Source organism: Accipiter gentilis, chromosome 18, assembly GCF_929443795.1.
Source record: "Accipiter gentilis chromosome 18, bAccGen1.1, whole genome shotgun sequence".
Taxonomy (NCBI): domain Eukaryota; kingdom Metazoa; phylum Chordata; class Aves; order Accipitriformes; family Accipitridae; genus Astur; species Astur gentilis.
In genome coordinates, this window is record NC_064897.1 from 24711021 (window position 1) to 24735749 (window position 24729).

The window sequence follows — 24729 nt, forward strand, 5'->3', positions numbered from 1 at the left end:
AGTGGATTGGGTCTGAAAGGGCTGAATTTAGTGCAACTCCTTTTTCTCTGCTTTTGCTATTATTGTTAAAGCTGGATGTTGCTGCCAGCATTTCTACGCTTTTTTTTTTTTGCCTTTTGGAGGAAGAGAGAGGAATTTACTTTTGCTATCAGCAAGGGTGCTGTCAGTTAAATTGACCCGTGCTAGGCTTGGCTTTGCACGTCTGCTGTGACAGAGTGGGCTGAATGAAGGGGGTCCCAAACTTTCCTGCTGCTTCTGGTTGCCTGCACATAATTTTGTGCAGGACTGGGAAGTCATCTCAGAGGCACATCTGTTTCTGCTGTGGACCTGATCCTATAGGCTTTCTGCATGCACGGCTTCTCTCGGAAATTATGAGCATGCAGGGCTGCAAGATTGGTCCTATCATGACAATTTCCTGGCAGAGGGAAAAGACAGAAACTATTTTTAAATGAAAGCTTTGAATCAGAGGAATATTGCAGAGTGCAGCAAAAAATTGTGTCAAAACCCTGAAATCATGGACTCGGCAGTTTTCTCATGCCAGCGGTTTTCTTCTCTTCATGGTTTTAAGGCTGTGTTTTTGGAGGACCCGGCTGAGCATTTTTCAATGAGACGTTTCTGTTCTCCCTGGTGCACATTATCGCAGCAGCAGCATCATTTTCTGTGCGAGTCAGGCTGGAGAGAGGTGATGTGCTGTGATGTGTTCACAGGGGTGGGACTTTGCAGAAAAAACCTGTAGCTCTGCCTTGCACACAGTCAGAATGGTTCTCCTTTAAGTTTGCTCAGGAGTTCCTTATTCAGCCTTCTCCCCCCCGCCCCGATTTGGTTTTATGTTCCTACCTAGGTGTATATTTCCACCTTTTCCTTCCAAGTTTCAGTGCTCAGTGGTCACTTGGGAAAAGCTCTTCTTATCACTGGAAAATTATGTCCTCTTTTCCCCATCACTCGCTTTTGGAGAGCTTAAGAATGACCCAAAGGGCTCTTGCTCAGATTTTCATTTAAAACAAACCATCTGATTTGATCCAAGATCATTATTTCCCCCCAAAGCACTCTGAGTGATTTGAACATGTGAAAACAGGCAGTTTATAACCACAATTGTTTCCCTGCCTTTGATAGAGTGGTCACTAGTCAACAAAAGTAAAATTCACTGCCTCGGAGGGAGATGCTTTAGTTAATTAGTTACAATCAGTACCGTGCTAAGAGGCTCAATGCTGCTTGCCTGTTTATTTGCCTGCTAATCTCACTTGCTGGCTTTGCTGATCCCAGTCTGCATATTGCGGCTGGTTTCCCCTACCTGTCCTGTGAGGAAGCGCCCAGAACCACGTCGGCACAGAGGAGACGATGAGCATCCTTCTCTTGGGCCGTTCTCTGTGCTTTGGAAACCTGAGGGGCTGGGTGACCCTACTTCACAGGTTTTCCTCTTCTGCTGACACAAAGTTTTCCAGGCCCAGCCTGGGCTTACAAATGGTAATTTTGGTTGCACATTTCTGATATTGTCTTTTAGCAATTTTTTTCCCCCCTTTTTTCTTCACCTGTGTGTCCCTTTCCGTGCTCCTGCAGAGCTCTGTGTATTATCTGACTGACTCCTTCCTCCTTGCAAGGGGCTGGATTTCCCTGCTACTCTCTAACCAGGGGCATGCAGCTTTTGGTGCCACTCTGCATCATCCCTGCTGGTCATTTTTGGGGGCTGTGGGGTTTTGGCAGCCTCCAAAGACTGCCTGTAGGTAGCTGTGAGCCTGGCCCTGGCACACCGGCTCTTCTGGCGGTGCTGAGATGGGCCAGTCTGACACTGCAGAAACCATGTTTGCAGAAATACACACCATATTTGCAGAAATAAGTTTCCTGCAGGCGTTCAGGGGCTTGTCTGCAGCCTGGGTATGTCACACCACGCCACGTAAACCCCCAGGCAAAGTCCAGCCTAGTGATGAGCAATGCACAGGATCCTGTTCTACCCTGTACCGTTTGCATATGTGAGGTTAAATGGAAGGGAAAATCAACTCAGCATGTCTTTCGGTTGGAAAACTCAGGGGAGAGGCAGCTGAAAAGCCTGGCATTCACCCAGCTTTTGCTTTTTTTCCAGGCGACCTGGTGTCTCGAGCGATGCACCACCTCCAGCCCCTCAACGCCAAGCAGCACGGGAACGGGACGCCGATGCACCAGAAGCAGGGATCGCTCTACTGGGAGCCGGAGGCTCTGTACACCCTCTGCTACTTCATGCACTGTCCGCAGATGGAGTGGGAAAACCCCAACGTGGAGCCATCAAAAGTCACGCTGCAGACCGAGAGGTAAGAGCCGCTGCACGGTGCTTAAAGTCGTGGCGAAGACGTTTCGTTAATAAATCAGCCTGGCTGGCTAATTGCTAATTACAGCTTGCGCGTGAGAGGCTGTGGAGCAGTCTGGTTTGGTTTAGGATCACCTCTTTGAAATGCATTTCTCTCGCTGAAGCGCTGCGTGGCTGACCCAATATATATCAAAAGTGACACCCAGTGGCTACATACAGCAAATTGGTTCCAGATGTGCACTCGGGAGAGATTTCCTTTTCCTTTTGTTGTTGCTCAGCTATTCTGTGTTTTGGAAAAGAAAATGAGAACTTCTATTTCTGGCCTAGCAGGTTTGGGTTTAAATGTGTTTTTTCTGCGCATTAATAGGGCTCGACAGCTGTGATTGGGGAAGTGGAAAATGAATAGAGTAGTGTGTAGAAAGGAGAGGTCGTTAAAGACGCTGGGCTCCAGCCGTGCCGAGTACCCGGGTGCAGGAATAACCCCTGGGCTGCCCCGGCCAGGGACGTGGCAGGCTCTGGCTGTTGTCCCCGCTCCGGGGATGGCCAGGGCAGGGGACACACACCTGAGGACCTGTCCTGACTCAGGATCTGCCATAAGGTGAGAAGGAGACGTCCCTGAAGCCAATGACAAGGTTGCCAAATGCCAGCAGGCAGGCAGGGTGCCCAACGCAGGGCAGCTCAGCACCTGGGCACTGCAGAATGCAACCAGGACAGCTTGCTGGCGAAGAAAATAAAGTTATCTCCTGTCAAAAGCCTAGCAAACCCGCTGGTAACACAAGCCCCCGCTTGTGTGCTGATGCACGCACTGTGCTATTTCCCTGCTGCGCTTCTCACCAGCCCTAAACTAGGTTTCCCCAGTATGGAGACGAGCGGAGCGGCTGGTGCTTGGAAAATGCTGGGTATTCATTTTTAGGATGGGTATCGTGGTGATGCAAATGCAAGCTGCTTTTTCAAGCTGGGCTCCACATTTACATCCCAACGTCTGTGTTGCGCTGTACGTGTGAGCCAAACTCGTCTGCACGTGTGCCCCGAGAGCCGCACATACAGGGCTTGGTTATTGTTTCCGTATAAGTTCTGCATCTCAAAAGCAGCATTTGAGAATCTCATCATATGTGTAACAGTAAATGGTATATAGTATGATATCTTCATTGAATTACTTTTCTATCAATTCACAGAAAAGCATACAAGATAAAACTCTGGCATTAAAGATGCTACTGGGAATTTTGCCATTTGCTTTTGGATGGCATTTTGTTTCTTTTCAAGTTTGGGTCGCTCCGTGAGCATGTTTGTCGCTTTTTTGCGCTATTGTTTCCAAAGTATGAAAAAAACCAGAAGGGAAACGACAAGAATGCAGAATTTTCTAATTTTTCTAAGTTATTTTTAATCTCATGATTTGTCAACCAGCCTTGTTATTGCAGAAGGCCTAACTTGTGTCCAAGAGTGTTTAGTATGCACAAAAAAATAACCAAAATTAGAAGATACCCTCACCTGATCTGTAGTCCCCATCTGTGGGAATAATGCCACTGGAACCAGTGGGAATATGAAAGTGGATAATGCTGAGGCTCTGGTTTTGTAAGATTTCTGCAGACTTCCCTGTGGAAAGTGAAGAGGGCAGGAATATTTGAAAAATCACTTTTATCATTTGCTTTAATAGGTTTTCCTTTCTCTGAGGTCACCTTAATACATGTTCTCTTCGTTAGAGCACTTGAAACGCTGATTATTTAAAGCAATTGTTCTTCTTTGCTTTATTTTGAATACTCCATCTGGCAAGATGTCTTCCTCTGGCAGGGCAGTTTAACAACTGCGGTGTGTGGTTAGGGCCAGAGCAAGTACTCGGTGTTATTGCCAAGAGCTTGTGGTCACTTTTGGAAGGAGCAGATACTCCTCCTGTTGCCTAATCAAACATGCGTTAGTACTTAGCGCTGGAGCGGGAGCGATGCGAGGGTAAGCGTGAGCCCAGATATTTCCATGGAGTTGTGCTCTGAAGCTTCATCAGCTGGAGGCACCCATCCTGTGCTGCCCAGAGAAGAGATCCGTGAAGCTGACTTCTCCTTAGTCCTCTGGGGAGCATTCCTACCTATTTCCCATCTTTTTTTTTTTTTACATGCAAGCATGCTTTGTGGTCCATGATTTATTTCTGGTGGTTTCAGTTTCCACGATGGGTTTTTGTGCGTTGTGGGGGAGTGGGTTTGTTAGACATGACGTTTTTATATGCAGAATGTTTGCAAACTTTGTGCCGTGTCTCCATGCCATGTCGCCTCTCTTCTTCTCCAGCTGTGGCAATTGCTTTTATGTTGGAAGGAGCCCAGAAGGAAGCAAAGAGGTCCAGGCGTCTTTCCCCATCTTTGGCCTCTCCGAGTCCTTGCTAGTGCAGAGAAGGCAGGACCTGTGTGGATCTGGCTGTAGGCAGTATTTCCATGAAACCAGGGTTGCCCTTGGCTCATGTAAAGCCAACTTGGCTACTGTCTTGGCCCCCACCTCCCTGACCGTGCATGCCCAGGGTGCAGAGGGTTGCGGGATGCTGCCAGCGAGTTCCCCCGGCACTTGCAGGGCTTGGTGGCCCCGTGAGAGCTGCTCCCGTCCTTCCCACCCGTCTCCAGCCCACCTGCATTTCGGCTTTGAACTGGCCTGGGTTAGGGAGCTGCAGGGGCTGGATATGGGAGGGAAGCCGGGACGGTGGCAGTCCTGCCTGACTTAGCACTTTCCAGCACAGAAAGTGTACCTCCCTCAAAGTCTTGGGGGATGCGTAAAATGGGATATTTACCTTTGAATAAATCCGGTGCTTCGTTTCTAGGGAGCGTTTCTCTGTGTTTGCTCTTCATGGAGGTAAAGAAACAAGAATGCGGTGTGTTTTTAATAGTGTTTGCCTTTAGGTAAAATAAAAGGAAAAAGATTATTATACAGCGGAAGCTTTTGCTGGGGGGGGCTGCTTTCATGGGAAGGAGAGGAGGTTGAAAGTGGCCAGGATTGCTCAGAAAACCTGGAAAGGATTCCCCACTTTCTAAATGCCAACAAACCCAACCGTAAGATGGATGCATGACCCCCTCCCACTCTAAATTCATATTCTGCTTTCAGTCTGCTCACTCAGATTTTTTGGCTGTCTTGTTGGCACCAACACAAGCCGGTCCTGCTGGGGTGGGTTACCTAATGACCATGTAGGCAGCTATTTTGGCAGGCGTGGATGTACTGGGAGGGAGTGGGGTGGACCTGTTTGTGGGATCCCCCTTCCGTAATGCACCCAGCCGGGACATGATGGAGACATTTGTCTTGTGCCGGGTGTTGCCTGTGAAAGCAGTGCACCTGCGGGTGGCTGTGGATTATTTCGGTTTGTTCATTCTTTTGCTTTCCCGGGAATTAAAAAAAAAAAGGGGGGGGAAGAAATTGTAGATGAGGCCAGTGTTACCAAGATTTCTTTTCTTGCTTGCTGCTTCTGGTTTAAGAAAAGGATCTCTCCTGTGGTTCTGTTTTGCTTCTCAGCCTCTATAACACTTCCAAAATTATTGCAAGTAATTTCTTAAGCACCGGAAAGCGCAGAATCTGTAGTTGCAGATTTGTGTGATGGTTTTTTCCTTAAGTGGTTCCTTACCCACTTTTATCCACAGCTGTCTTGACAAAGTCCTCATTACTTCCTAACTCTCCATGTTCCCCATTAACAACTCATTGAGAAGCTGCGGCTCAGCAGCTCAGCCCATCCAGAACCACCCATTAATTCTGCTCACAGGCAGCAAAATTCCTTCTCCAGCGCTTCCTCTGCTGCTCTGCCTTGGAGGAGCATTAACTCCCTGTACCGCCCAGCAGCCTTTAGCTTTTCCCTCGAGTCATAATTGAGTTGGTGGATACGAGTCTGGTTTTAACCTTCTTTTCACTTTTCCTTCACTGCTTTTCCCTGTATGTGGAGCAATCCCTTAGGAAACTCCCATGGGCTATTGCCCGCGTTTTATTTTTCTGCCTGCCTTGCACACGTGTGTGGACGCACACACAAAAATATACACGTCCCCTGCACGTGCACACACGTGCAAATTGTAGCCTGTAGTCGTTCGTGATTAATAGAAAGGGTTTGGGTTATCATCTGAGTTTTGCTTCATGCTTTGGATATTTATTAGTGTACCTGGCTAATTAACATGGTGCAGCCCCCTTAATGAGAGGAGTGTTCCACTGCTATAAAATAACTTGAAGAATTTCAAAGCACTTTCATAACTGGTAAAGCCATGTCTGTAGTACAGATTATACCTGTAGAACAATTTCAGTAAGAAGATAACTAGGGAAATGTGTCCCTGATTTAATTTATTATGTGGTACAAACTGCATGGGTAGGGCAGTCTCCAGCAAAGGCCAGCAGAGAGTGGAGGGAATGATGGGGAATGCTGATGAAGAAGAGGTGAAGTGCTAGCACTGGGAGTGTGGAAGTCCTGCCGGGGAACCGGACTGAATCTTGCACCGTATATCTGAAGAAGGGATTACACATGCTTGATGTGCCAGTATGGCATAGCCCTGTATAACCCTATATATTTTTATCCACTGTTCAGTTGAAAACCTCACATGGTAAAACTGTGGCCTTGCTGAACTCAAAGTTCAGCACCAGGGTTGATTTGACTGGGAACCACTGAAAAGAAATCCAGATCCATCCTTACATAAATCCTCTAGATTTGCATCTTAAATATCAAACTTCCCACTTTTTCAAAATCCCTTCAGAAATGGTATTGGCAGCTGCCTGCAGCATGTGAGATTGCCCATGTTACAAGAAATAGTTCAGGCAGTATTTGTAGCTCGGCTGTCAGACGGTATATCCTTGCTGGGCTGGAGCTGTATGCTCCACCTAATTCATCAAGCTAGCCTTATGCTGTCCGTGGGGTGGCTATAGGATTTTTTTAAATAGAGAAAATTACGTGCAGCCCTGCGAGAACAGCGTGTTACCCAGGCTGTTCTGCGCCGCTCTCCCAACGCTGGCGTCTCTTCAGGGATTTATGCCACAGCCAGTCGTGTCAAATCTGATGTCAAAACTGCCTGTGAAGTATTTCCCTGTTGTGGTTGCTGGCCGAATCACTGCTTTGACTCGGTTGCCTTTGAAGTCTCGGCCGTTAATGTTTTTAATGCAGGAGAGGCAACGGGGATGATGCATTCGAACACTGGATGCAAATTTAAAAAGCATGACTTGCAGATACCCTTGTGCGGACTCCGGAGCACGGATGTCTTGGTACACAAAAGCATAAGGGTAAACCCTCCCTCTGCCGAAGCGGGTCTCGCTGAGACTTTGTGTGAGAGCGAGGAGAATTATTGATCCTTCAGCCTGAACAAAATGCAGAATTGGCTTTTTCAGAGGCTGGTTACTTGGGTCACCCTCGGCTGGGCTTCTGGGGTGTCGGAGGAGCTGCCTAGCGTGGGAGAGCTGCGTGGACTCGCGTGGGGCATCAGTTGGCGTTGCTGGGTCCCTGGGCAGGAGCGGAGCCGGCAACCTTCTGAAGGCATCAGAAAGTATTTCCTGGCACTGAAGGCAAGTAGTTTATGATGTAAATATAAACCAGGAGTTTTTCAGCTTGGAAAGCCATCCGAAAAGTATGCTAAATATAGGAAAAAACATGCTTTTCTATCCCAATAACACTAAAAACGGACTAGCATTGCATATAGGGATTCATCATACGTTCTGAATGAAAACTGTCAGAACTGAGAATGTTTTTCAGTTTGTATATAGGGATTTTCTTTAAAAACTACCCATGAAAACCTAAACATAAACCCAAACAAATGAAAAGACCTTTTCATAATGTTAAAGTTGCTGACTCATATCTGCAAGCAGAAACTTCTCCCTACCTGTGTCTAGATAGGCTTTTCCTTGCAAAAGTACAGCTCAGAAGTGCTGTTAACTCTCAAATTGCAAAAGCAGTCAGTAAAACAGCAGTGACCTGCGTGTAGCACTTTGGCTGGTGCTGCCACGCAGGTTTGCAGTCACCGCTCCTTTGCTGGACTGAGCGAAGAAACTAAACACCTACCGCAGCAGCGTCCTCCGCAAGAGTTAAAGAATCCTGCAAAGAAATAATTGAACAACACAAAAGGCATTTAAGTTAACGCAAGGTCAGGTCTATACAGCTGTGCACACCTCACAGCTGGTGAAACTGAGGGAGGGACAGCACGAGGCGGCTGTGGGAATTCACACCCGAATGGGATTAGTCCTCGGGAATTTCTCCGTTCCCATTGTGAAGCAGACCATCAAGGCAGTCCTCTCCCTAGCGGTTGATTTTAATACATACAGCGAGCGTGTTCGTGTGGTGGGGCAAGGGCTCGGCATCAGAAGAGCAATGTGAAGTGCCCCTGGAAATAGAGAGGCTGCTGTGCTGCACTTGAAACAACCATTTCTTCTTTGAGCACTGTGATTATTAGGGGAAATCTCTTACACGCACTTGATGAGCTCCTCGACCTGGAGCACGCCGCAGGCTCTGCTACGAGCAAGGAGCTGGTGGCCTCTCCGGGCTTCAGGAGCCACAGCGGTGGAGGAGGGCTGAGCCTGGGTGAGGAGCAGTCAAAGGTGATGAGCGTGCCCTCAGGACGGTGGTTTAAGTCTGCACGCCAGAGGAGGTGACAGGCGAGAATCCCTTGTTTGGGACTCTCATCGCCTGGCAAAAATGACTGGGGAGTCAGCCGCCAGAGGAGAGCTTGGGAGGAGTCACCTGTCCTGGTTTCGGCTGGGATGGAGTTAATTTTCTTTTTTAGTAGCTGGCATAGTTCTATGTTTTGGGTTCAGTAGGAGAAGAATGTTGATGACACACTGATGTTTTCAGTTGTTGCTAAGTAGTGTTTAGACTAAGTCAAGGGTTTTTCAGCTTCTCAAGCCCAGCCACAAGAAGGCTGGAGGGGCACAAGGAGTTCGGAGGGGACACAGCCAGGACAGCTGACCCAGACTGGCCAAAGCGGTATTTCATACCGTGGGACATCATGCCCAGTATATAAACTGGGGGGGGAGTTGGCTCGGCGGGGGGGGACCACTGCTCGGGAACTAACTGGGCATCGGTTGGCAGGTGGTGAGCTATTGCATTGTGTATCACTTGTCTATTCCAATCCTTTCATTATTATTGTCATTTTATTATTGTTATTATTATTGGTATTAGTTTTTTCCTTTCTGTTCTATTGAACTGTTCTTATCTCAACCCATGAGTTTTACCTTTCCCCCCGCCCTGATTCTCTCCCCCATCCCACTGGGAGTGAGCGAGCGGCTGCATGGTGCTTAGTTGCCGGCTGGGGTGAAACCACGACATCACCCCGATGGTGGGAACTGGGAGGAGAGAGTGAGACATGACACCACTTTCCTGGCAGGGGGGTGCTGCCAAAAAGATGGATTACTCTCTGCAAGGGAGAGGGAACGACTGCGGAGAGGAAGAATTGCTTAAGCTGCTGAGAAATCAAGAGAGCGGGGGGGGGGGTTGGCAGCCCTCCTCTTGAAGGACTGGGCAGCAACGTGGACCGTGAATTCATGGTCGGTGGGCAGCGGGGGGTCTGCACCCTACAAAGGTGGTAGGGACAGAGGAAAACCAGGGCAAGGGGTTATTGGGAGCTGGGATTTGTAGGAGGGCTGGCCCTAGTGCTTTGCAATTCCAGCGTTGCAGCAGGCGGTGTCCAAAAAGGAGCTTCATCGGTCTTCTCGCAGACCTACGCAAAAATAATGCAGCATCCTATTGTGTTGTACAGTGCACATTTCTCATGCTCTTCCATCCAGTGATTCCTCCTGTTTATATATAAGTATACTGCCACTGATAACAATACTAATACTAATAATAATGAAAAATCCTGAGCTATTGCAGATGCGTGACGGGACTTTTAATATCTCTGTGTGCCAGCAAGCCAAGGAGGGAAATGGTGGGCAGCCCAGGACTGCTGCACACGTCTCAGGTGGAGTGTGGGTTTGGGGCAAAAAGTGGCATGATTGGAGCAGGTCATACCTTACATTTAGGTCCCCCCCAATAACATTTGCTTTCCTGATGAGCCAGTTTGTAATTCAAAGCACGCCAGAGACATCAACCCTGCAAAAACCAAGAGAGATTTGAGGTCCAATGGGGTGCGGAGGGGTCGTTGGCCCCGCTCCCGTAGGGAAGGTGCTGGGGAGAGGCGTGGGTGGGTGCTGGCGGGGAGCTGCCACGTCTGGGGACGATGCAGAGAAGGACATGTGATATCCAGGACGGGAGAGGAAGGCGAGCGGTCGTCCCTCGCAGGAGGATGCCGGCTGGGTATTGCCTGCAGATGTCTGCAAGGCACAGGAGCTTGCGGGTCCCGGAGCAGTCCCAAAATAGCTGTGAGAGGGGAGCGGGGCGGCAGGAGGGAATGGGGAAGGATGCTGTGCGGAAGGAGGAATCGGGGATGTGAGGGTTTGTGGGGCGGTGATAATTCCCTTTTCTGTTCAAGTAGGGACCCGGGGAGGGGATGCTCAAAGAGGAGCGTGACCAGGGTACAGTGCCCACAAGGGTCCAACCCTTTGGGGATCTGCTTTTTGTCATCCTCCCCTATTCCTTCCCCACCTCCCGGCTCTTTTGTGTGGAACGGCGACGGCTCTGTGCAGAAACCTCTCCCTGCCTCTTGATCTGAGATAGTTTTCCCCTTAGATGACAGTTCAGGAAAATACAAGCCTGTGCTGAAAACCACCTTTTTGGGGGGACATTACTTAAGCTTATGCTTAACTTTGAACCACAGTGAATTAAAGAGGATGGGAGCACACATTTAAAGTTAAGCACAGGTACAGAGGTGGGCTGGAGGAGGAGGTCAGAGCGCTCACTGACCTGCACCCCAGGAAGGTGCTTCTGCAGCCGTCGTGCTGCTCCTGACTTTCCATCTGCTTCCAGTCAAGCCCAGCACATTCCTACCATGGTTAGATTAATTTAATTAAAGCGTGTGCTTCCAAAGCACAGAGCTAGGTGACTTATCTGCTACGTGTCTGCTCTGGAACACAAAAGTACCGAACTCTCCTAGTTGTTACCTGCCTTTGTGCCAGAGATAAATATGCCGGTGACATAATGCATAACCTGTTTTCGCACAGTGTTGTTTGAAAAGTGAAATATTTCTTGCTGATGTCACATTGTCTTGTGGGTTGTCACACCCCTATAACTTTGTGTTCCGCTTTCTTCCTTGGCACACAAACAGTATTTAAAATTAAAAAAAAAAAAATCCCCTTCACGTGGTGCATAGACTCTTGAAGGGTATTTTTAACCTATTGCACTCAGCCATATTTGGTTCTCTTCTCAAAATACAAATTCCTTGACATGCTTAGATACACAGTGATGATTTCTTTTGCCTTGGAAAAAGGAATGTAATACATTGTGAGCGAACTCCAGTGTCCTGATGTAGGGACTGAAATTGGTCTTTAGAGAAAATCCCAGTGCTTCCACAGAACAGAACACGGATTCTCTTCCCCTTGCGGATTTATTGCACCAAATAGCCACGTTCATTTCTATTTCTCTGTTGAAGTTTGCAAGACCAGGAAAGTAAAAAAAAAAAAAAAAAAAAAAAGCAATTTTATAGTGCAATTATCACACTTCCTGTAAATAATTTTATTTGCTCTGCTCCTCATTGTGGTGGGGCAGTTTTTGTGCTGGCTGAGTTTCTGACCTGCACAAGAAGAGGAGAAAGCATGAACCCCCGAGTCCCCCGTTGAGCCACGGCCCTCTGCTTATCTGTTCACCCAGCAGATGTTATAGGAAGGCCCTGTACAAGCCCGTCTTCATTTCTGTGGTCCAGACCACATTCTCCCACCCAAACCATAACCTAGAACTGAGTTTCCCTTGAATTGTTTTCCTAGCGCCAAGTTTTGTGGGTAACTATATGCATCTCTACACTCCCAGTGTGATTTGCAGCTCCCTTTCCGCTGTTTGCTCAGCAAGTGTTGAAAACAACTCCCACCGATCACTTGTCCCCAGCTCCTTAACGCTGCGAGAGAGGGTCCCTTCTGCTCCGAGGACACGTTGCAGGTGACCTGGGAAGCAGGTCACCTTCCAGGAGCAGACACACTCTTGCTTTTCCCCATTCCCTCCTCTGACCGCTGCCACCCTCACGACAAATGAGCTGGATTATGGAAATGGTTTTACAGGAGCTGCGGGAGATTTTCTGTCCTTATCTGGCTCCTTGGGTGGCCGCGGCAGGTCTGGGGAGAGCAAAAAGCCTTGGAAACAAATGCAGCCTGGTCTTGAGGTGACGGCGATGTGTTTGAACAGAATAATGATGAAAGTGGCAAGTCGGCCAAAGATGTCATATTTCAAAAAGACGTTGTTCATTTAAGCGCCCGTGAGATTTGGGAACCCGGCGTCCTAGGGAAGGTTGGTGGCCTCGGGGCTTCTCTGTCCTTCGGCACTTTTGAAATATCTCATCCCTCCTCGAGAATATTAATATCAGAGCTATGTAAAGTCAAGTCTTCAAAAGAGAAATAAATGGCATAAAGAGCTATAAATAGGAAAAGGATATTCCAGAATCAACATCTTCTTAAATAATTTTTCTCAGGCTAGATCCTTCTGGGGTAAAGTTACATGTTTAAAATGTAAAGTACTTGCCTACTGGGCACCTAATCCAGACTTTCCGCCCCCCCCCCCCCCCCCCCCCCCCCTCCATGAAAAGGGAATGCAGAAGGAAAGGCAAGTAAGGGAAAGCAATATTGAATGAAAAGGAGCAGGAGACGAGAAGGGAGCAAAAGCAGGGGATGATGCCACAGCAATAGGAACCTTTCCAGTATTAGAATGATATACTGAGGTAGTAAATGGAGGGAACATACAGTTAAAGAGAAGGGGAAAGGGAGCCACATAGGAAATGAGACAAAAGAAAAAGGTTCAGCAGGAGAAGGTAAGAGCAGGTTAGTTACAGACATTCCTTGAGGACTGTAGTTGTTTACAAGTTTCATATCTTTTTTTTCTTTTCTTTTTTTTTTGGTTGTTAATATTATAGCAATCTCTGTTAACATCCCGTAGCATTAGTATTTACTTTACAGTGTGGATGAAACAGCCTCACTCTGTCTAAATAGTTTTCAGCAGTCCTGTTTAAACACAGGACCTTCGGCACAGTTTTCAAGTAGCTCTTGGAGAGATTTATTATTTTTAAAAAAATTTTAGAATTTCGTAGTATAGGTTTATAAAGAGGGATTTCCTCATCCCTTCCCCACACAGACTTTGTCTCCTGTGTACAGCTGCGGCGGAGACACCGTTTTGGACATGGCAGCTAGGTGACGAGGCAGCCGCAAAGACCTGTTGAGGACAGGAGGGCAGTTGCTGCAGCTTGCATTGCTCTGCGGATTTTGTCTACCTTGATCTAACAGGCAGTGACCTTCCAAGGTGTTCAGCTGCGGATATTTTATTATTTTTGTCTCCAAACTAGGACTCGAAGCTATGATTCTCATATAAGGTTTGGCATTTATCTCTTGGTCCCCAAATAATTTTTAGCATAGATGGGGAAAACTGTATGCTTCATCTAAGGCTTGGGCAGCTCTTGCTAGGACATGGGGCTGGTCCGGGTCTTGTGGAGTGAAGGACCGTGTCTCCGATCGCGTCCACACTTTGCTCAAGTTGGGGCTGTGGCCCAGAGTCCCACCATCCACTTTGGGTAGGCAGTTTTGTGTATTTTTGCTCAAGTGGCAGAACAGCCTGCTACCCAAAGGTGTAGTGCTTTGATACCGCTAAAAGTGAAACGAAACAGCCTGAGTTCCGACGCTGCTCACGGATAACCTCCACAGTACGTCTTGGCATCTCGGGGTGGGGGCATCCGCTCTCTTTGCCCTGGTTCGTTCTCCCGTCCCTCTTGCAAAGTGGCTGGGGAGCGTACCCAGCCCGGCGCGTCAGCCAGAGCAGGTCGTGGTCCTCTGCCAGGCTCCTGCCCTCTTTTCGGGATATACCGTGGGAAGGATGCGGCGGGGAGGGAGGGCTTGCCCGGCGGGTGCGCTGACCTCGGAGGCGCCCCATAAATGAGCGTGGCTCATAAATCTCCCTCTTCAAATACACTCGTGCTCTGGAGACAGGGTGAGACATCTTGATTTAGACCTGCTTGAAATTTGCTGAGCCAGTTTGCTCTCCCATGCTTTCGTTTTGCTTGTTCCCTTCTCTCTCCCTGTATAATATACCTCCTCACACATACATACACATGCACACGCACCCCCCCCTGCCCTCTCTCTCTGTATACCTGTTATTTCTGACGCTAGTGTACTGTAGCATTCATGTCTGTGTGCTTTCCCAGGCCGTTCATTGTGCTGCCTCCCCTGATGGAGTGGATCCGAGTTGCCGTGGCTCACGCGGGGCACCGTCGCAGTTTCTCGGTGGACAGCGATGACGTACGGCAGGCGGCGAGGCTCTTACTGCCGGGAGTTGACTGCGAACCTCGACAGTTAAAGTAAGTCCACGCCAAAAATCGGCTGCTTTGTGCAAAACGTGTCTCTCTTTCCTAGCGAGAGCGAGCGAGCAGGCAGGCAGAGGGCTCTGTTATTGCCTTGAGAGGTGCACGGATGCTCGGGCTCGTCGCCGTGTGCGTTGCAAAATCGGCTCCTGGTATTTGCTCACATCCGTGGATAAGCTGGTTGCATGGTAATGGGTGCCTGAATATCTCACAGCTGGATCGAGCCCGTAATCTGCTCGTCAGAGCTTATATGGTGGCGGGTTTTTTTCTCTTACTATTAGGTTCTGCTTGCTAATGAGGGGCTGAAATGTCCTGCTAATTGTCTGCTTCACATTGCTTTGCTATAAAATACCGAAATGTAATTGGCAGGGCTGCAGATATTTTTCTGGGCTTTGTTTTCAGCATTAATGCTTAAAGGGCACATTTAAACTTCTAGGTAAGACTACCTCTTGCAGTAAAATTGTATTTTTCATGCTAATGTCGGTTCAAATTAGCTGTAAATGTCAGCCTAGATAATTTGAGGTTTTCGTGTATCAGATGTGACCTTTTGGGTTTCTAATGAAGTCTTAAAGTATTTATTGCCAGGATACATTTTTAGTGTCTGTTTTGCTGTATTATTATGTACATGTATAAAAGCATGATCTAGGGCTGTTCCGGAGTCAAGAATATATTTGGTTTTGATTTTCATATGAAAAGGCAATCTGAATGTGCCAAAGAAGAAATTACTCACTGCTATTGCTTCACAAATTTGTACATAAACCCCAATTTTCAGCAGTCTGCCTCTTCATACAGCAGTAGGTGCATTCTTTACTGCAACATAGAAAGCAGAGGAGTGATCTACATGATTAGCTGTGACAACCTGCATCGGAGCAGCTGCCTTCTATTGACTCTGGCCTTGACATGCTTTTTTCACCAGAGAATATAATACTTTACTTTGAGATCTGCATAGGCTTTTCAGTCTGCTCAGCTATTCAATATTTAATTGAAGAAATATGTTGAATTTCAAAAGCAAAATCTTGAGCGTTTCAGATTTCAAATCTTGGCTGTAATTGCTTCCCTTTGGTGTGACCATCGTGGCCCTCATTTCCAGAAGTGCAGCGTTCTGCATCCCTACTGAAATGTCAGGACTTATAGGTACTACGTACTTTCTGAAGACCTAGCACTTGGGTTTGAAAAGGCATAATTAATTTAATACCTATTCCAGTAATTAGATAGGATTGCAAATAAGGCAATAATGTTTCTACTCTACATCCTCTGTCTTAAAAATAAAGGTAGATACAGTTAAACATCTGTGGATTAAAAACCCACAATGTACCATTCTTAAAATTGTATTTTCTCAGTGTCTGTCTCTATATAGAAAATGCCATCAACTGTTAGACAATTTTCCAGGAGTTTCAAAAATCATTTGAAGTTGGGGAGAGTTGTATTATGCTGCAGAAGAATTTATTAATTATGGGGAACAAGTCAGCACCCAGTTTAAAGTTGCCACCAAGAATTAATTTCATAAGGAATAGAAGTGATTGCTGTTGTCTTGCTTGTCTTGCAAGTGGGAATGAGCCTGAAGAGCGCAGCCTGGGATTAGTCAGTTGGGAATGAAAAGAGAAATCACTCCTGAGACAAATTCTGGATTTTAGAAAGACCAAACTTTGCAATGTGCCCTTATTTGACTGCAGGGGCCTGATTCACCCACTGATGTCCCAAAATGACAATCTCCCTCTACTGTGCTAGCAGAGGTCTGCAGATGAGTGTCCGCGTAGTTTGGGGTTTATTTTAAGGTCTGTGCCTACTGCTGGCGTAATGCAGCAGGTTCTTTGCATAGCTACAAATCAGACCCCGGCTGCCTGTGATCCTGAGATCAAAGGAAGGACTGAGCTTTTCTAAAGAATAATGTGAGGCATCAGGATGTTAATTTGAAACGTTGCAGCTTGTAATTTTTTATTTGTATTCAGTGCAGACCCTCGGCACTTCTCATTTCCACTAAGCCAAGCGCCAGCCTTTCATGCCTCCCCATTAGGGAGGGAGTGTTTCCAACTATCAACTCCTCGGCAAGCATCAATTCCATAAATGCGAACACTGGGAGGGGAGGAAAAATACAACAACTTTGCAGGGGGTGGCTTTTCAAATAATCTGTGTGACGGATGACAGCTGAAGGATTTTGAATGCAGTTAGCTTGATATATTTTGTGACTTTTACAGAAATGGCTTAATAAGTAGAACCTTGGAACTGGTTCAATTTCTAGGCTTCTCTTAGCAGTCGTCTTTAGTACCTAAAATACAGAGACCTGAACCCAAAAGATCCCATGGTCCTATGTGATATTGCATCATTCCACGGTGTTGATTCACAACCTGTCATTGCAAACGTATACAGCAAAGTCAGCTTCTGTGCTGGAAAAACACACTTATGGGGAGAGGGAGAGATGGGCAAGATCTCAAAGGCTATGGAGGTCAAGATCAGTTTGGTTAAAACCCAAATGTTCAGTTTCTTATCTGAACTACAGCGTGGAGGTCTCCCAGCAGATTCATGTTGACATTTCCTTGCACAATCACATACTCCAGCAGTAAGGTTCCCAATATGTGGCTTTGTAAATCATCTCTGCTTTCTTCCTGCCTTTCATTCTGGTACTTCCTTTCTTTCTCCCCTCTTCTGATCCTTTTTTAAAAATCCATCATCTTAATTTCTTGCAATGTTTTCTTCTCCTGAAAGAGGAGCTGCTCTTGCTCTGGGTGGAGGAGCGAGGGAAGCTGGAGTCAGGCAGGAGCTGCCTGTCTCCTTCTTGATCTCTTTTCGTTTTACAGCAGCGGACACGCCAGAAAGTTTCTTCCCTTTCCCCAGCCTTGGGGACATAAGCAGGGATATAAATACTCACCTTCCCCCGGGAGTGGAAGCTTTAGATAGACCAGTTGTCTCCACCTTTTGCAAGGAGGTAGGTTTCACAGATGGATTGACTGCTGGATGCATAACAGCTAGCTGGGATGGAAGCCCAAGTTGTGTCCAAAATATTCTTTGTCATAGTGGGAGACCAGACTTAAATAAAGCCTCACATGTACCCAGGCCCTGTTGGGCCACCTGAGGCAGCTGGATGGAGTCAGTAGAAAACCATGTGCAAAGTAGCTCTCTGCTGGAATAAATCTGGTGAAGGTGGGTGTTCTGCTCCCTGCTCTAGACCTTTTATTAAAGAAGGCATCAGGGAGGAAGGTAATTTGTTGCCAAAAAGGGGCATGGTGGTAAAAACTGTGTTGACCTGCTTTCCTGCTACAATAAGGTGGCGTCACTTCTCAGTCTGTACTGGGTCTGGCCAGCTGCAAACAGATGCCTGGTTTTGGCTGCTCCTCGTCATCACATCTGCAAGGGGTACCTTTCCCCTTGCTCCACCTAAACACAAGAAGCTCTTTGCATGTTTTTCCTTCCTCCGTTCTGTGGGAAGTCTGTTTAAAACAAAAAAAAACCCCAATGTGTTAGACATGTGGTGGGGAGGATTGCTAATGGATGACTACATCTGGGAACTGGAGGCTGACGGCAGAGAAACAGAGCAAGGGAGGAGCATCCTGTATTGCTCAGCACAAAGGCTGCCGTGCTTTTTATCAGGGTCAGTGGCTTCATTTCTCGTTGCAATATATCACGGCAATCCTGGAGGATGTAACTGGAACAAACTGACCCAAGAGAGGTGGTAATGTCATGCCGGGGACTGTTACTCGGTCACTTCTGCACCTGACTGGATAAAGGGCTATTTTCTGGCCAGTCAGAGGTTAAAAGAAGGTTATAGTCTAGCGTGCGAGTGTGTGTCTGCGTCCGCATATTCGTCCTGATAGCCAGAAGCAACAAAAATTGAAAAAAAATCCACAGTCTCAGAGATGTGAGTGCAATTCCCCTCTTCAAAGGGCAATTCCCATGTGTTATTTGAAGTATTTTCTTCTACCCTTGGCATTGCCTCAGACCTCTTTGATTCCAGGTCATCCCCTACCTGGTTTCTCTGGGAAAGCTGCTTTTCCTGGGTGTTTCTGGGCCTGAGAAGGGCTCTGTGTTGCTGACCTAGGCCATGACAAGGGACCTTCCTGGCATCTGAATGAACAGGGACACCGAATGCGTCCCCATGGCACCACGATCCCCCAGAAGCATCGCCCATGAGGCTGAGCATTTCTCTGCAGCCATGGGGGTGTCTGGAAGCCCTCTCACGCTCGTTAGTCCCCTGACCCCTTGCTCAGCAGGCTGTGAAGCTCCTGGCTGGGATTTGGAGGAAAAGCAGAGTTTAGTCGTCTTGAGGAGTGGTTTCTTCTTATCCATAGGTGAAAAGGCTCGTGCCTTTCTCTTGTACAGTGGAGAAGTGAGGTTGCTCGCTGTGGCATTCATTACTGTCCGCCATGGCCACGCACTGGAGGCAGATGCCACACTGTGGCAGGAGGAGCCCGGGACAATTCTGTAAAGAGGGCTGAAGTCCTTTTTGGCAGCTCTACCCAAAGGGCAGCGACGGGAAACGGCATTTTTGCTGTCAGCCTCCTCACGGGTAGAGTCCCACAGGGCTCTGTCTTCTTCTTGCCCCGTCCCATGTTGACATACAACCCATGGAGACCCTTCGGGCTCTGGTACCACCAGGATGCCCGTGAGAAGCATCCCAGTCCCTTGTTAGCAGCCCCTGGTTGGAGGGACGCTGGAGGACAGAGCTAGGCAGCGGGGTTTGCGTGCCAACCCTGCTTGTGCGGTCAGAACCCCCCCGGTACGTCCCAGTTAAATTTAGTTGGAGGTGGCAGCATCGCTGCCGGTCAAGGCAGAGCTGGCAAGAGCAGGAGCTGGCGTGACAGAGCTTGTGCCAGAGCACAGATGGAAAGCCATAACTTGATCCCTTTTAATCGCTTGCTCGTACACTTCAGCAGCATTTTGGAGTTACGGCTGAGTTCCCCAAGGGTGCTGAGCTTCACGTATAGTGAACGCAGCAAATATCCCTTTTCTCCTCTGCCTGGCTGTGTGTCTGGGTCCTATCTCTGCTCCTGCCCATGGGCATGGACGTTTTTCTCCTCTTTTCCTGGGAGGCACAGATGAAATTGGAATCTATAAGTGCTGGCCTTGAGGAAACACCTGTGAGAGGTGTGCATCAGTGCCAACAGAGGCCATCACCCAAAAACTTAAGTGAATACTTTGCCTCTGTTTTCAGGAAGAAAATCCTGGGGGAAAAGGAAAAATAAATAATAGCGACAAGGTAATGAAAATGGAAAAACAGTAATCAAAAGGAGAGCAAATCATGCAGCTTAATGCACTCAAATTGGGGTGACCAGATAACCTCAATGCCAGCAATGAGAAAGCTGCCTTACGAAATCAGAGGGTCAGAGAGAAATATTTTTAACTAAGCCCAGAGTGGTGCCATAACTCTAAGGATTAATAATAGTAATGCCCAACATTTGAAAAGGATGAAAAACGATCCGAGGAAAATTCCAGGCTGTTAGTGCAAGGCCTTCGAATGTTTTTTTCAAGCAAAGACTGATTAAAGACATGTTGTTGAGGGAAAAATGGGATAAAATGTGACACAGATTTTCTAAAGATAGATCTTGCCAGACTAATCTAATAACTTTTTGATAAGATAACTGATTTCCTACCCCAAGGAAATTCAGTAGATTTCATCTCTTTGGACTTGAGCGAACGATTTGATGCAGCCCATGCAGGGAGCTATTAGTTAAGGCAGAGAAGATGGGGGTTAGTAAAGGAATTGGAAAGTGAGCAGGGGCTGGCTTCAGGAGAGGTGACAAGGGCTGGGCTGGCAGTGATGGGGTTACAAGCAGAGATCTTCGGCTCTCAGTCTTAAGAACTGGTCTTTTTTAATTTTTCAGAAAGGGTTTTGGCACAAATCTTAGCAGTGCGCTCATGAAGTTAAAATTTGCTGATGCCACGGTGCTGAGAGGCATTGTCCTGACTTGACAGAGGAAGTTTGGGAAATCATCCAGGAAAAAGTGGATGACCTTGAGGGCTGGGACAAAAGAACTGGGGTGAAATGCAGTTTTCCACAAATGGAAGGCAAACACGTGGAGATTAATTAGAAAAATACATACTGCGGTGTATATGTAACATACACACTATATATGCAGTTTAATATATACTACATTGGGAGCTGAGTATTGAGAGCCGGTGGTAAAGACTGTAGAGCAGTATTTCATCTCGGAATGATTGTAAAGCACAAAAGTGGATTTTTCCTCAGCCATGAAAAAAGCAAATGCATTTTGAGGATGCATCGGGAGAGGTATTTTCAATAGAAGCAGGAAAATATTGGTGCCTCTGTACGTGAAAGTGGTAGGAAGTGATGTGGAATCGCAAATCCTGCGTCCGGGTCAAAAAAATATTCACCTTGGACCAGGTGGAGAGAAATGGGCTTAGGTGGTTTGAGTTTTGACAAAATGTTCTCGTGGAGGAAGACTAGAAGAAAGGGGCTCATTCAGCTGAGCAAAGCGGGTGCTGAGGGAACACGTGACTCTTCTCTAGAAAGAAATCAGGAGTAAACACCGCAGGAGGAAAAATGTACTATTTAAAGGGCAGTGCGGACACAGAAATATGTGAATATTAACAAGTCATGAGTAAGTTCCAACTGAAAGTGTAGATGGATCCAAGCCTTGCTGCAGCACAGGACTGGGTTTATTAAGCCTCCAGTCCCGTATGCTCCCGCAGCCGCTGCCCTGTCGCCGCCTCACCCAGGGCTCCGAGTTGCATTTACAGCTCTGATCCAGAAAGGTCTCTGGGCAAATGCAGTGTCTGAGTGCCTTTGAAGACCTGTCTTCAGTTGAAAATCAGTCCTAGTTTCCAATTAGCCTTGGCCTGAGAATACTTAAGTCTGCTTTCCTGTCTGGGACTATCCCTTTTAATGAAGGCTCTCTAGGAAAATAGCATTATCAACCTCAAGAGTGAAGCTTATTTAACATGAGAGCATCCTTGGCTCATTCTAGAGAGTGTTCTTAAGACTGTGGAAAGGGAAAAATACAGCAACGTAAAGACGAGATGTGTTATTTTGTTCTTTCAGAGCAGTCTATACCATTTGCCGTGTCATCTTAATGCTATACCACACATATGCAATTCGAACTTGAAAGTGAAAGAGGAAGAGTTGCATTTAATGTTTTATTTATGGAAATCCTGTGCTTGTACTAGAGCATGGAAATATAAATAGACTTTAATAAACAGAGATTTGAAGGCAGAAAAAAATATTTCCACTGCTCTTCGCGCTCTCTTAAAATGCGCTGGGTAAGGGGCTGAGTTTCTGGAGAAGGAGAGCGAGTGGAAAATTGCTGAGAAATTCTGCTATTTAATTAGATACAGCCGCTTTTAAGTAGGGATGGTTGGTGTTTGCCTAGCTCCTTGAATGTCCTTGTTCTTCCCACAAATTTTCACTAATCCTTTAACACCAGCCATGGCCGTTGCCGTAATTAGACACAAAAATGCCAAACCAGTGAACGGTAGCAAAGAAGCTGCTTGACAAAATCCAGCAGTCCCTTGGGGCAGATGGTGCCAGTGGATGAAGGAGATTTTATTACTTAAAAGGTAGAGCACGGGTTTCCCGAGGTGAATCTCGACCTCCCCTGCCAACCGGCTGCTTGAAGACAGCAGTAATAAAACAAATCATCGAAGGGGAGGACCTTGTCCTCATGTTCTCCTTCACTTTTAGGGCAGAACACACTTGTATTTTTACAAGCTTTAGGATCCAGCCTTCTTGGGTTTTTCCCATTGCAAGCAAGTTCATTACTGATTCGTATGCTCTGTCTCCATACCCATTCCTGAATATAATAATTAGGATACAGATAACATATTGTCTTCCACTCATTAGTGAAGACTTGTGCTATCTATTTTATGTGAAAGATGAATCTCTACCCAAATTTTCCCAAATGATATGTTGGCCTTGTTCAAAATCTGAAGTCAGATTCAATTTTGAACATTGTTCCTGGCCTATATACGTGGGACTGTAATATTAAGAGTGTTTTGAGATATAGATTTGGGTCTTGATTTGATAGTCACATCGCTTTTTTAATGTATTTTCCAGTATCTGTAACCAATTTATTCTCAGGCCTTTGACAAGAATAAGAGGTTGGCTAATAAATATCTGGAGTATTTTTATTTTCTTGTCTTAATTTGGCTCCTGATTAAAGTAAATGGAGATATGTTATGTCTGCGTTAAAAAGTAGTGCTCTTCATCACTTTGATCAACATGTTTGTGCTTAAGTTTCCTTCTCCCCAAAACTGAAAATGCAAATAATTGTCTCAATATAGTATTTATATTGCAGTCCTATTAATATCAGCATTCTACTCCCTGTTAAAGGACCACATTGGAAAAAAGAGTGCTCACAAATTATATCAAATCGTCTGTCGCTCCTGCTATTGCCGTTTGTGTCTGTAGTCTCATTGAAGAGCCCCAGGCAAGGAACAGGACCCTTTTGTGCTACAGGCTGTGCACACCCAGATCAAAACGGTGATCCCTGACCCCAGGAAATTCAGCATTGTAAATGCATGTATATTGCTGGCTAAAATATGACTCCTTCCAGACTTCCAGCCAGCCGAACTATCATTTCTGACTCGAGTCCTCATTCATATTTAGGACAGAGACAGACTGAATAAACTCCACAGAGCTAAAAAGCTGGATTTAATTAATTGATTATCATTCTTTTAATTGAAAGGGCTGGTGATCAAGTCCCAGGTGGACAAACAAAGTTTTGGTGCTTGGCTATCAGGATGATGATCTGTTCATTTCAGCGGAGGGGAACATTTGTCCTGTTGCTCATCACAGTCTGCACTCCATTTCTTTTAAATTAACTACTAGTGTGCTATGCTGGCACGTATAGCTTAGAACATGATTAAGATGTTCCTACTTCTTTTCTGGTAACATTTACAGAGCATTGCTTTTTTTTTTTTTTTTTTTTTTTTTTAAATTGTTCACTACTGACTATGGCAATAATCCCCTCCCAAAGAACAAATAATTAAAAAGCTATGTAATAAGAGAGCTGCTGCATCTACTAGTTATGATGGACACACTTTGCCTTTGAATCATCCATTTTCTCAAATGTATTCAATCTATGAGTAACTTACTAAACATCCACACAGACCCTATCTTAGTCAGTCTGAGGGAACACGAAAAAAACCCTTGCATTTAAACCGATGCTGTAGAAGTGCTGCATTATGTTTTCGTAATGTGAGTTTGGGAAAAGATAAAAATAATTTGCTGTGCTGCTAGGACCCATTATAAATGAAGAAGATTATCTTTGACTCCTTTCAAAGGTTTGAGTATTTCAGAGTACGATAGAGTGTCATGGTCACCATGCAGTATTTGACAGTGACCATTTGCAAATAATTAATTTTACCATGGCATTCCCCATATAAAGCCACAGTGAAGTTAATTATGTGCAGTGGCAATACTAATGATCTTGAAGATAACTGCTGTAGAAGCAATATCTGTGAGGAATTAAAAGAGGACTTGGAGAAAATTGTATTGCATTGTAAGTTAAAAAATGTGGTCACAGCTTTGCTACAAATATAAAATCAAGAAGATTTCTAAAGAAAATCTTCTAAAATGTTTCTGATTTTCCTTTTACTTATAAAGGCAATTGTTTGCTTGATTCATGGTAGGGAGGGACCAGGTAGGCAGTTTACCGGCTGTGTGATTGAACCCCTGAATTAGAGGGGTGGATTTGCTGTTGAGCACGAGGGCTATGATCAGTGTATGTTATTAATTCAAGCATGTTACTTCTCAGTTCTGGGAGGGGGAGCATGTGTACAGCGGTGGTGGTGTCAAGGAGCCTGCCCAGCCGCACAGGTTACTAAATGGGGAAATCCAGAATGGGCTCAGTCCTTTGAGAAGAGGATATCACCCTCCAAGGACGCAGGTCAGTCCTGCCTTCGTCACTGTGTCACCTCAGGGGGACCTCAAAGTTCCCTTGACCCAGCCGGCATCCAGGGTGGTGATGTCCTGCCATCCTGAGGCTGTCCCGAGGGAGAAGAGGGGGAGAAGAGCTTTGGCCCTCCGTGGTCTTCTGCTCCTCCCGTCGGCCTTCCCTGGCCCTTCGATGAAAAAGCACCTTTTCTGCAGGATGAGGTCTTGGGGAAAGGACAACCCACGCGAGTGCTGGCAGCCGGTGGAATCTGGCAACGAACCAAGGT

General features: G+C 46.4%; 1 protein-coding gene across 4 annotated transcripts in view; it reads left to right on the forward strand.

Annotated features, from left to right (window-relative positions):
• Positions 1-24729, forward strand: part of ABTB3 (ankyrin repeat and BTB domain containing 3) — a 178644-nt gene that overhangs the window by 113447 nt on the left and 40468 nt on the right. For all 4 annotated transcript variants that reach the window (XM_049822331.1, XM_049822332.1, XM_049822334.1 and 1 more), the window contains exons 3-4: positions 2078-2282; positions 14461-14613. In XM_049822331.1, the coding sequence (XP_049678288.1) occupies positions 2078-2282; positions 14461-14613 (358 nt within the window). The remainder of the gene's footprint in view (positions 1-2077; positions 2283-14460; positions 14614-24729) is intronic.